We start from the raw sequence: 12,028 nt of genomic DNA, 5'->3' as shown, positions 1-12,028 counted from the left end.
AGGCTCACTGCCCCACACGCTCTTGTCCCTCTGGATCTGCCTGTAGTTTTCAGTTCTGGGTCCAGGTTTTAAATCAGCAGCCACTTTTAGCCTTTCTCCACCACACAGCCTAGAAGAAACAAGAACTTCTTATTCCTGGAAGTGCTCCAGCTCTGACTCATACCTGCCCTTCTGTGGCTAAAGTCTCCATAGATACTTTCAATGAATGCTCCCACGAACAATTCTGATGGGGAATACGAAGAGCCCGCCCTCCTTGCTGCATACTCACCGTCTCCTCAGGCAGCAGCAACAGCACCCGGAAGGGCTGGCCTTTCTCTCTGCTACGCGAGCTCGTCTCTGCCAGGTGTTCTCCACCTTACCTCCTAGTCTTTTGTTCAAGGTGAACCTTAAATCTTCCCTCCAGTATGCTTGGAGAATTACGGGGGGCTCTTCCAGGCATCTTTTTCTTTTCATTTCCGTGGTGCTCTGGACATAGCTCTATTAACACACCTCTCCCCATCTAACTGCAGATTTATAGACACGCACTTTATGGACACTTTGATGTATCTGGCTCTGCATCTGGCTTGTGAACAAGCAGCACAGACTTTTTATCTTTGAATCTCTACTATGATGCTTGCTGGTCAATAAACACTTGTTGAATTCATGCTTGCACACAATCATTAATGAATAATGGATGGTTAAACAAATGGCTGGAATAAAAGGCTGGATAGATGGTTGGAAGGCTGGCTGGATATTGAGAGGATGGAGGGGGTAGAAAAGCTGAATAAGTGATTGTGTGGACTATTACTTTTCAAAAATAACATTGGAAGGATATTCACGAATGATGAACTTATACATGGAATTTTATGACTTTGGGTTGCCAATGAGTCTAGCACAAACTCCATTTTCCCTCATATTCCTATCATAAATTTGTATATTTTTTGTTACTATACTGCAGCTCTTCAAAGAGTCTTGAAAATAAAGTGAAAGTCGCTCAGTCATGTCCAACTCTTTGTGACCCCATGGACTCTACAGTACATGGAATTCTCCAGGCCAGAATACTGGAGTGGGAAGCCTTCCCCTTCTCCAGGGGATCTTCCCAACCCAGGGATCAAACCCAGGTCTCCCGTATTGCAGGCGGATTCTTTACCAGCTGACCCACCAGGGAAGCCCTTGAAGAGTCTTGAGTTGGTTTTAATTCAGCATTCTTTAAACTCTGAGAGACAAAATGAGATTTAAAGAATGCACAGCAAAGCAGGGATTGACTTCACTTTCAACTCCTACCCACTTGATTTACCCTGATGTGTGGCTACGAGGTCCCTTTAGTTTCTTCGTCAAAGATTGGAAATGATTATTTTTTTAAAGGATTGATAAAGAAAATTATTTGAAATACACATATTTATATAATCTTTTCATCTCTCCCGCTCTTGCTCAACTGTCATATTTCCCTATCATCTATCTACATATCTCTCTATTATCTATCTCTTTGCGTGTGTTGTTATGTCTTGCTTGATACATCCCCAGAAGAACCTTGTGGAAATAAAAGTATTGTCACCCCTCTTTAGTTATCAAAGAGTAACACCTATAAACACAAATAAGGATTTGTTCAAAGCATAGAGGACCTGCACAGGCAGAAACTGGACTTCAGAGTCTCTGCTGCGGCCTGAGATACGTTGCTGTTCGTTGTTGTTCAGTTGTGTCCGATTCTCTGCAACCCCATGGATGTCACCCTCCAGGCTCCTCTGTCCATGGGATTCTCCAAGCAAGAATGCTGGAGTGGGTTGCCATTTCCTTTTCCAGGGGGCCTTTCTGATCCAGGGATTGAACCTAAGCCTCTTGCTTCTCCTGCACTGGCAGGTGGCTTCTTCACCACTGAGCCAGCACGGAGGCCCACGTTGTTTGTTACCATGGCTAAACTGTGACTTTTTAGAGCTGTGGCATTATTGCACAGTCCAGAGTCTCAGCTGTCAAGGGGGTGGGCTGACGCTAACATAGGTAGAGTCATAGGCTGAGTCCTAGGTTGAGTCACAGGGCTGGCGCTAACGCAGGTAGAATAGGTTCTGTTCTGAATGCCAGCTCCATAACACTTTGTAACAGCTGGTTGGAGCTCTGCGTGGAGAAGGAGCGTGAGGCCCTAGGATGCGGTTGTTCAGTAATGTCAGCCATGAATCTAGGACCTCCCGTCCATATTTTTCATGTAGTTTCCATCTCTGTTCTAAGACCACAAAAGGTGTTCGTCATGATAGGTGTCCATGCTGGCTTGTCCACTGAGTCATCATAATGATTCATGAGATTACTCATGAAAAAAGTGTCTGCAGAGATTTTGAAGTTTCGGGAAGCTGATTTTTGAACCAAACTTCCTCCTTAGTTGAGTGAGGTTAATAAAATGTAGAGAGAGCCGTGAGGAAAGCTAACTGTAACGTCATTACCCATTTGAGTTATTTTCCCTCAAGGAGAGATGCTTGTTTCACTCTCCAGGGTGAACCACCTGCTGCCAAGGAAGGGTGGTTTCTCAAGCAGCTGTGGTTAGTAGTATGTTGTTTTGTATTGAAAAGCAAAAGCCTTCACTTCCATACGGATGCAAATACAATCAGATTAGCTTTATTTTAAGCTTTGATTACATTCTAGTTAATAAGAATATACTACAGTAAGCCAGTTTAACAGTCCAGCAAAATGCATTTCATTTTAGAACTGAGTATTGGAAGCCTTGGCAAATGCAGGGAGATTACTTAGTAGAGTTAGGTATGAGGTGTCTGTGAAGGGGACTGGCTAATCCTCGTGGATTCCAGTGCTGAAGGCTCAGGAACCATCTCAAAAGCCTAGAAATGTGGTTGCAGAGACCATATATAATTCCCTTCTGACGTTTCCCCTGGTTCCTTCTCACTATTCATCTTTTCTTTCTTCTGCTAAGAATCACAATTTACTGACCTAAATCACACTCTAGGCATATCAATTTGGTAATCTGGACAAAAACAATCAGCCTTGCAGATACATATTTGGTCGCCTTGCCTGTTGGAACCTTAGAGCCGAATTCCAGTGACACCCGTGTCCTCTGTCATCGGCTGTACAGTAGCGCTGGCTGTTTGCGGGGTGGAGTCTGTATCAGCGTCTAGTACTTGCGTGCTGAGCTGAGGTCTCAACGTGGGTGACGTGAAGGATGAGAGAAATAGTGGCTGCCCTTCTACACATCTGGTCACTAAATCTGCCAGCTTCTCCAACTTGTTGGCTTTATTCTGTCTCTAAAACTGTACCTAGACCTGGGTCATTGTGCCAAGGAGATGCTTCCAGGGAGACAGGTGAAGTATAATCACTAATAAAGGAAGTTCATTCCTTATCCCCACTGTCCTAAGTCAGTCTGGTTAATTTCTAATACTACAGCCCCCAAAGGGTTAAAGTTAGGGCTATTGGTTCCTCCTGTTCTGGCCATGGTGTGACACCTCCTATAAAAAGCACTATACAACTACATTATTTCATAGATCTGAGTATCGCACCTGCCTCCTTATCTCGTCTTCGGGGATTAAGTTCCCCGCAAATGCAATTTGTTAATATGGAGCCACCTCTTCTCACAACGTAAATCTGTGAAATTTGGCAGGCGGTCGCTTTGCCGCAGGTGCAAGATGGAAGACCTTTCCCTGGCTTTGCCAAGAAGAAAAATGAAGCTGCACTCAATTCCTGGGGAAAATATTCTGATATGGAGGCTAAAACCTGATTCCAAGAAAGGGGAATAGAATTCTAGGGCCCAAATCATGTCCTTTCCTCCCGTTTGGGGAGTATGTGATCCCCAAAAGGCTGAGTAGGGGGATGAGAAGCCCTGTTTTACATGAGGCCATGTATTGAGCAAATCCCCAGGCAAAGGAAGTCCTCTGATGTTGGAGCTGCAGCCATTTGAGATGATAAATGATGACTTTTACTCTTATGAGCTCCGAGAGCCTAATTAGGCCTTAATTAAAGCTAATGCTCAGAATCCTTTGGAAGGTGGGGTGATTAAAAACTATCTTGCACATTGAACAGCCACACTGAAAAGCGCACCTTTGAAATACACGCCGTCACCTCTCTGGGACCCTCTCCAGTCCTGTCCAGGGCTTCACAGCTAAGTTAAAGCAAGAGCTGACTACTTTTGCATTAGAACTTCCTCAGCCAAGACTACAAGAGGCCAGGTGCCTGGGTCCAGCTCGGCCCCCCGTGCGTCTACATCGAAGGTCGCCTCTGAATCTGCAAGTTCAGCTCGCCGTACACGTGCCTCAGCGAGTCGCTAGTCAGGCTGGCGATCAGCTTCCGGGGGCCGGAGACCCAGGGCCGACACAGCTCTTCCCACTGCACAGTGGCGTTGGGCCGGATTTCCCTGAAAGGATGGAAGAGGCAGGAAAGGTTTTACGCCCCAGAGAGGCAGATCGCGTTTCCCACTGTGATGGTCTGGGTCACCGGTGGTCTTTCTCTCAGTTGATGGTGACTGGAAGACAGAAGGGCCTGGTCGGCTGGTTTCCCAGTCACCACCCGATCAAGGCTCCTATCTGAGGCTCGGTCAGCCACAGCCCCACAGGTCATGGTTCCTTCCACTTGGATGCATCATTCTGCCTCCTGGCAGGCCTCTGCAGTAGCCTCATGAACATGACTGATCTCTCTCAGCTCATGTGGGGGCTAAAGCTCCCTCCTGGGATGGGACTTCTATCTGAATCTGCAGCTTCTAACTTATACTGAGGTCGTGATGCTCTTCATGCGTTCTGGCCAATCCCCTTGGGACAGACCTGTTCTTAGGCCCCGGATCTGGAGCACTGCCTGCCCGCCCTGTTATTCACGACCCTGCCTCACCCAGCGTGGGTCACTTGCCCACGCTTCTTGCTGTGGTATGTTTGTCATCTGTGGCCGGTGACCTGGGAAATGCCTCTGAGGCTTGGGGGCGTCTCTCTTTGGGGCTCCTCTAGGCATTGGTTTTGAGAATCTCGGTGTCTCCATTAATTTGGCATTTGTTCTTTAGAAATGTGGCTATATACATGATCTCACTGAGTTACAGAAAAGCCAAATTATGTGATCAGTGCACACACATAGCCTACAAATGGGAGAATTTTTCCAACTCAGTATATTGATTTTATGATTGAAGCTTTGAAACACGCTGACCTCACCATGGGCTTCCTCACCTGTAAACGGTGGGCACTGTGAAATATTGAAGAGGATGTGGAGGGGTGAGCGAGCTGGGACTCACGTTGCACTTGGAACGATGGCAAGATCTGTCCAAATGCCACATATTAGATACATGCTGCTGCTGCCGTGTTATTACTGACTTATTATTTACCATCAGCTTTGGCCATTGTTTGCTCTGCCTGCACTCTCTGTGACAAAACTGAGGAAGGCTCTTCCTGCCTGGATGCAGAGAAACGGTTCTCTACCCTTCATTTAAATAGTTGTTTCAATACGAATATAGGTTTTTAGATATTTGTTTCTCAAGAGCAAACCCTGATTCGTTCATTCCCTTTTCCTTTGTTTCCCCTAAGTGATCCATCAGGAACATTTTGTGAAATAGCTGTCTGGTTTAAGGATCTGGCCTAGGGCCATAGAAGGGAGGTAACTCCCTCAAACAGAAACTGTACCCCCGAGCTTCACTTCATTCAGTGACTTGTTGAACGTTAGTAGCGCAGTGTGTGACGCTTTGCGACCCCATGGACTGTAGCCCGCCAGGCTCCTCTGTCTGTGGGATTTCCCAGGCTAGAAGGCTGGGGTGGCTTCATTATTTGCCCTAATTCATCAGCTCACCCCCATAATGGTATTCATCCACGTACCCATGCCCGCTCATGAGTATCATCCAAGATACGCACAAAGAGACACCTCCATGTCAAAGTATGCATTTTCCTACAGACAAAGGCATGCATGCAGAAAGAAAAGAATCATCTCCCCATCTGGGTGAGTGGAGTAATACTGGAAGAGCCCTGTATTCCCAGGGATAGGTGTGGTGATAAATGACTCTCAGTAATGTGCTGAGCTATCAGGACGTGCCGGCCATTTATCATCCCGAACGCAGGCAGGCTTAGGGGATTATGATTACAGTAAACTGCAACTGTCTGTGCTTGTCCTCCATGTGTCCAGCGCTCTGTCCTCCCTGAAAGATTCAAAATCTCAAACAAAGTGCAAAGTCGGGGAACTTTTCTCCCAAGATAACTTATGGAACCTGGTCATTTTTTAAAGAGGAAAAAACAATGCATCTGGAAGATGAATTCTTTGGTGTTCTGGAATTATCAAGAGCAGAAACTTGACAGCTGTGGGTCTCTGGGGGCAGCACCTCTGAGTATCCAAGGACGGCAGGAGGAGGCACAGAGAGAGCGGTGAGGTGAATCGTCTTGGAGTAGAGTCGGCCGCGCCGAGTGGGCCACGGACACGGCACCACCTACTCCCCGCTCAGTTCTCTGCTCACCAGCACCCGCCTACCAGAGCCTCTGCTTGGAGCTCCAGACTCCCTGCCGCCTAGGGCCCTGGCAGGGGTGTGGATGGCCAAGTGGAGTGCGCACTCCCTTGACTATTCAAGGTGTGTATCTGAGAAAAGAATACAGCCCTGTGAAGGGTTCTGGTTGGTCCCAAAGAATCACACTTGAAGAGCCCAAGTTGTTACACGGACCTGCCACTCTTTGATCGGGTTTTCACAGGACAGGGTGCACAGCTGTGTATCAGTCGTCTGACAAGATGGATGTGGGTGCTGGCTGGCTCCTGTCTTGCGTGTGAAAGTGTGAGGAGGGGAAACAGGGAAAGCAGTGGTCTCCCTAAAGTCCCAAGCCCAGCCTGGATCATAAAACATTTCCTCTGTTAACTTATTTCCAATTTCTGACATTCTCTGAGAAACAGAGCTTCCCTTGCTTTGCAGAGATCCACCCTCTGGACCTGTACTCCCATGAGAGACTGAGGACCGGGCTCTGCTACTGATGTGCTGTGGATCTCTGTGTTGAAGTGATTACTGATGGAGCCTAAGGCAGAGTGTGGTAGGACATTGCCTTGGGTCCACCATGTAGGGAATGTCCTCCTCCATCCTTTCCCCAGCTCAGCCCCCTTTACCCTTCCCCAGTGTCAGGTATTAGCCATAAGCAATGCACCTGGACTTCCCAGGCAGCTCAGTGAGGAGAACGAATCTGCCTGCCAACACAGGAGACCCAGGAGATATGGATTAGAGCCCTGGGGTGGGAAGATCCCCTGGAGGAGGGCATGGCTACCCCCTCCAGTATTCTTGCCTGGAAAGTCCCATGGAAGAGGAGCCTGGTGGGCCACAGTCCACGGGGTCACAAAGAGTCAGACACAGCTGAGCACACAGACACACCTAACGCCCTGGACACTCAACCCGCTGAGTCGCATGTCTCCCCAGTGCTGGGTCTTTCTCCTCTAATGCACAGGCTGCCTCTTTTCTTGCATTGGCTTGAGACCGAGGTGGGATTCTTGCACGGCCACAGCGTCAAGGTGGCAGGAGGCTCTGGAACCCTCAGATGAAGCTTGTGGGGTTACTGTTGGAGGAGGAAAAATTGGCTCCAGCAGGGGGCTGCTTTGAAGAAGAAACGTGTTTCACTTTGCCTGAGCGATTCTTGCATCTGAGTCGAGTGGGAAGGTGTGAGAACGGGTGAGCGAGACTGTCGTTTCTGACGAAAGTGGGGCACGCTCCTCTGACCTCTTCTGCTAGCTGGTGTTGATTTCTAATTTAATTCCTTTTTTTTTGCAGCTTCCCTATTAGCATAGAAAGGTTGTTATATTTTGTGCTGGTGTTTTTTTTTTTTTAAATTAAAGCACTCAAACTATTTTCTCTGTTATTTCTTGCATCTGCTGGCATCAGGCCCGTCTTAAATGCTCAGATGCAGAAGCTGTGAGTGCTGTGATTCAACAGAAATGCAGTCTTCAGGGGGCACATCGTCTTAAAGACGTCTCAGAGAGGGTGAAGGAGGGCCTTGCTCTTGTCTTACAGACTCAGAGTCCTCCACAAAGGGTGCTGGGGAAATTCCTCACATATCTGGGTCATAAGGCAGTTTCCACATACCTCCACCTCTCTCTCTGCCTTAGAAGGTCACCCCACAGGAAATATGCTGGACTGATTGATGCTGACGGGGCCTTATTTGCAGTAGAAATGAAAGTAATAAACCTCCAAGATTGGGGTCCATTCTGGGCGTCACACTTTAAGAGGAACACTGACAAACTGGAGGATGTGGGCAAGGGAGGGAGTTGAAACCACCTTAGGGGTGAGGAGAATGAAGCTGGGGAGGAAAAGGGAAGACGCGGGAAGATCAGACAGGGTTTGCAGACATTTCCAAGCCATTAGGTGGGAGACAAATGTACCTTCTTCTCTGTTCGGGTCCAGGTGACAGATTTAGGTCCACTGGTAGGACTGAAAGGTGGAATTGTTTTCTAGCCACTAGAGCTATCTGACCACGGAATGGGCTGTCTTGTCTGTGACACTCTTTGTCACCAGAAGTCACAGAAGCTGAGAGCTGTAGGCACAGTCCGATGGTGTGAGGTATGCCAAAAGCAGGCCTTCCAGCAACGGGCCTGGGGCGGTTGTTGGTCCCCTAAATAGGAAACCAAGTCTAGAACTCTCTGCTGTTTTTCAGTTGGTAAGTCGTGTCCGACTCTTTGTGACCTCATGGACTGCAGCTGGCCAGGCTCCTCTGTCCTCCACTCTCTCCTGGAGTTTGCTCAAATTCGTGTCCACTGAGTTGGTGATGCTATCTAATCATCTCATCCTCTGCCAGCCCCTTCTCCTTTTGCCTTCAATCTTTCCCAGCATCAGGGTCTTTCCCAGCATCAGAACTCTCTAGGCTCACCTTTTTTTTTTTTTTCCTACTGAAAGCAAGAGTTCTAGAGAGTGCTCGGATTGGTAAGATCTTGGAGTAGGGTTGGAAAGAAAGGACTCCTGCCGGGGTCCTAACTCATGACACCTGACTCATAGTGGGAACTCTGTAAATACTAGGAGAACAAGGCAGTTTACAAAACTCTTGACTTTGGGGATCTGGAGTCAGCCAACCTACTTCTGGATGCAAGCTTACTTCTACACACTGTACAACTTGGGACAAACCAGTCAGTCTCTCAAAGCTTCAGATTTCTCCACTGCCAAAGGGAGCTAATAACAGTACCCACCCCATTAGAGTGGTTTTAAGACCTGAATGACGGTGCTCGTCAAACCAACACCCAAAGCCCCACGGACTTGTAAATAAGGAGGTAGCGGCTTCTCAGACATGTGAGTTGGATGTGAGTTGGGAAAAGATGCAGAAAGAGGAACTTCCCACAATCCTACCCCATGTCCCCACCTCCCCCAGTGCTCACCGGAACATCCTCCTCAAGGGTTTCGTCACTCCGGGACCATCCAGGCGGATCCAGACATTGCGCAGCGTTTCTTTTAAAGGATTGGTGAACTCAACCGTCACCACCATGTCGGAACCCACGACCTGAGCACCACGGACCTGAGGAGCGAGTTGAGGGAGAAAGAAGCATGTTAGCCGCACACAAAGCCTCTCTCTGCACCCTTATATCTTTACCCATCTTTGCCTTTCCTTCTGTTTTACAGCATGGCCATTTTTTGGCAAAGGAGCCAATGTGATGAGGATATTGCTTTGACTGGGGGATACTTGTTGAGAGAAAGACGGAAAATTGCTAATTAGAATCACAGTCTTTTCCTCATTATGAAAACCACCCTAATTAGAGTTCGGGTTAACAACCTCGGCCACTGGCTGTTCCCAGCAGCAGGAAGTGGAAGTGCACTCAGGGTAGCAACAGCTTTCGGCAGCCAGGGAGGACAGGTGGACTCTGCTCCTGGAAGGGGTTCTGGTTTCCCGCCAGGACGGGAGGGATCCCTGAGTTCAGGAGGAAGAACACGCTCCTGGAGGTACTTGACAAAGAAATACATCCAAGGAGGGAGTCCTCATCATTGAAGAGGAGAATCTGAATGCTACAGTAGGCAAAAAGAGACTTTTCCTCCCCAGTCTGGATAGCTGAAGCTAGAAGGCTGTCTGGGGTAGAGTTTACATATCACAAGCCTCAGATGTACTGGGTGTGTTCCAGACATGTACACACTGCTATATTCAAAGTGGATAACCAGCAAGGACCTACGGGACAGCACCGGGAGCTCTGCTCAATGCTATGTGGCTGCCTGGATGGGAGGGGAGTTGGGGGAGAGTGGATGCGTGTACGTGTATGGCTGAGAGCCCCTTTGCTGCTCCCCTGAAAGCATCACAACAGTGTTAACTGGCTACACATCAATAAAAACAAAAAGTTGCAAAGAAAGAAGCACTGGGTATGTGGCGAAGTGGCCAGAGTTCCATGACAGCTTCAAGCCTCACTAGCTGTGAGGTCTTGTAAGGGCTCAACCTTTCTGAGACTCAGTTTTCTGAAACAACTATGGGGTAATCGTTGTAGAACGCTATTATTAGGGTTGGTGTTAGTATTATTTTGGTTCTTACACCGTGTTCACGATGTATATAGTACTGCGCACTTGGGACTGTCTGCTTCCCCAACACTGACGCCAGGTGCTGGAAAATGGCGAGGGAGCATTTGTGTGTTGGTTTAGGGGCTTGGTATGCCAAATGGAGGGATCTGTGCAAACTCTAAATTACTGGGGAACAAGATAATAAGACTAGTTCTTCCCTCCTAGGAAAGGATCAGCTAACACGATGCATGGCTCAAGACATTACAGGCTCAATTACATCGTTCGGATCGGCAGTGCTTGGGTACTTTACTATATTCACTTTGTCTTAGCCCACTTTCAACTCCAGCATCTAGCTGGTGTCCAGTAAATATGTGCTATATTAAATCAACTGCTTAAAAAGGAAATGTATGGGTTGTTTGAGTTTTCCATGTAGCAACCTAGCCATTATACTACGTTATTTCTTTAAGCAGTGTATAACATAGGAAAAGTCAAATGGAAATGAGCCTTGCTAGAACAGAGAGAAAAAGGAGGGACTTTGCCCCAAGAAGAAGATTCTCCCTTATGGACTCTGCTGCTACTGCTAAGTCACTTCAGTCGTGCCCAACTCTGTGCGACCCCATAGACAGCAGCCCACCAGGCTCCTCCATCCTTGGGATTTTCAAGGCAAGAGTACTGGAGTGGGTTCTAGTGAGTAGTGATAGTGAAAGCGTTAGTCGTTCAGTCATGTACGACGCTTCTGTGACCCCATGGACTGTAGTCTGCCAGGCTCCTCTGTCCATGGAAATTCTCAGGCAAGAATCCTGGAGTGGGTTGCCATTCCTTTCTCCAGGGGATCTTCCCAACCCAGGGATTGAACCTGGGAGACCAGAGTGAAGGGTAAAACCTTTTGACTTTACTCTTTGGGACACATTGATAACTAAAATTATAAATAAAAATCTATAAGAAAAATGAAAATTGTAGCCAATTCTCCATGGTTATTACTTTCAAATCTCGACCCCCTGTGGTGGGATGGGTGGAGAGCTGGAAAGAGGAGTCAGGGGTGAAGCGGGCTTGGATGATGGTGGAGAGGACAGCAGGTGGTGTCACGCGAAGCACGGACTGTGTGCCAAGCAGTGTCCTCAGCGGTCCTCAACCTGGCATGCACAGCAGAACGCAAAGCTGGTCGCATCTGGGGAAGCTGAACCTGTGGATTTGGATTTTGGTTTCTGTAGGTGTTCTGGAGCCAAGCCCCATGGGTACTAAGGGATGGATGTATAAAAGTGTATTATTGGAATACTTTACGTAGAATCTTTGGTTTAATTCTCAAGTTCATCCAACATATTTTTCCTAAGGAAAAAAAAAATCTCGGAACACTTTTTGGTTTCTAAAAATAGAGGATAAAGATAACATTTACAAAAGCTGTCTAAATTGAAGAAAGTAGAACCGCTTCAGAGACACTACTGGCGAAAGCATTTGCTATGATCACTTTGATTTTGGAGGAAAAATATTTTGGAGCCATCTGCTTTCTTTGTGGCATGATACTGCAATTACAGGGACAACCCCTTAGAAAACCCTGATTGCAGCTACTGCCCCTTCCTTCTACAAACACAGCGACAACGCAGGACGCATGCACCTTGCAGGTGGCTTTAGGGGGCCCATCACAGGCCAGGGCGGCTGTGGCCTCAGGGGCCT

At 47.7% G+C, this 12,028-nt stretch overlaps 1 protein-coding gene across 1 annotated transcript in view; it reads right to left on the bottom strand.

Annotated features, from left to right (window-relative positions):
- Positions 1–2,558: 2,558 nt before the first annotated feature.
- Positions 2,559–12,028, bottom strand: part of F13A1 (coagulation factor XIII A chain) — a 141,023-nt gene continuing 131,553 nt past the window's right edge. Inside the window, exons 14-15 of the mRNA XM_069562899.1 lie at positions 9,259–9,395; positions 2,559–4,321 (exon numbers count right to left, since the gene is read on the bottom strand). Of these exons, the coding sequence (XP_069419000.1) occupies positions 4,168–4,321; positions 9,259–9,395 (291 nt within the window). The 3' untranslated portion in view covers positions 2,559–4,167. The remainder of the gene's footprint in view (positions 4,322–9,258; positions 9,396–12,028) is intronic.

This window comes from Ovis canadensis, chromosome 20 (assembly GCF_042477335.2).
Source record: "Ovis canadensis isolate MfBH-ARS-UI-01 breed Bighorn chromosome 20, ARS-UI_OviCan_v2, whole genome shotgun sequence".
Lineage (NCBI taxonomy): Eukaryota > Metazoa > Chordata > Mammalia > Artiodactyla > Bovidae > Ovis > Ovis canadensis.
This window is presented reverse-complemented; position numbering and strand designations above follow the sequence as displayed.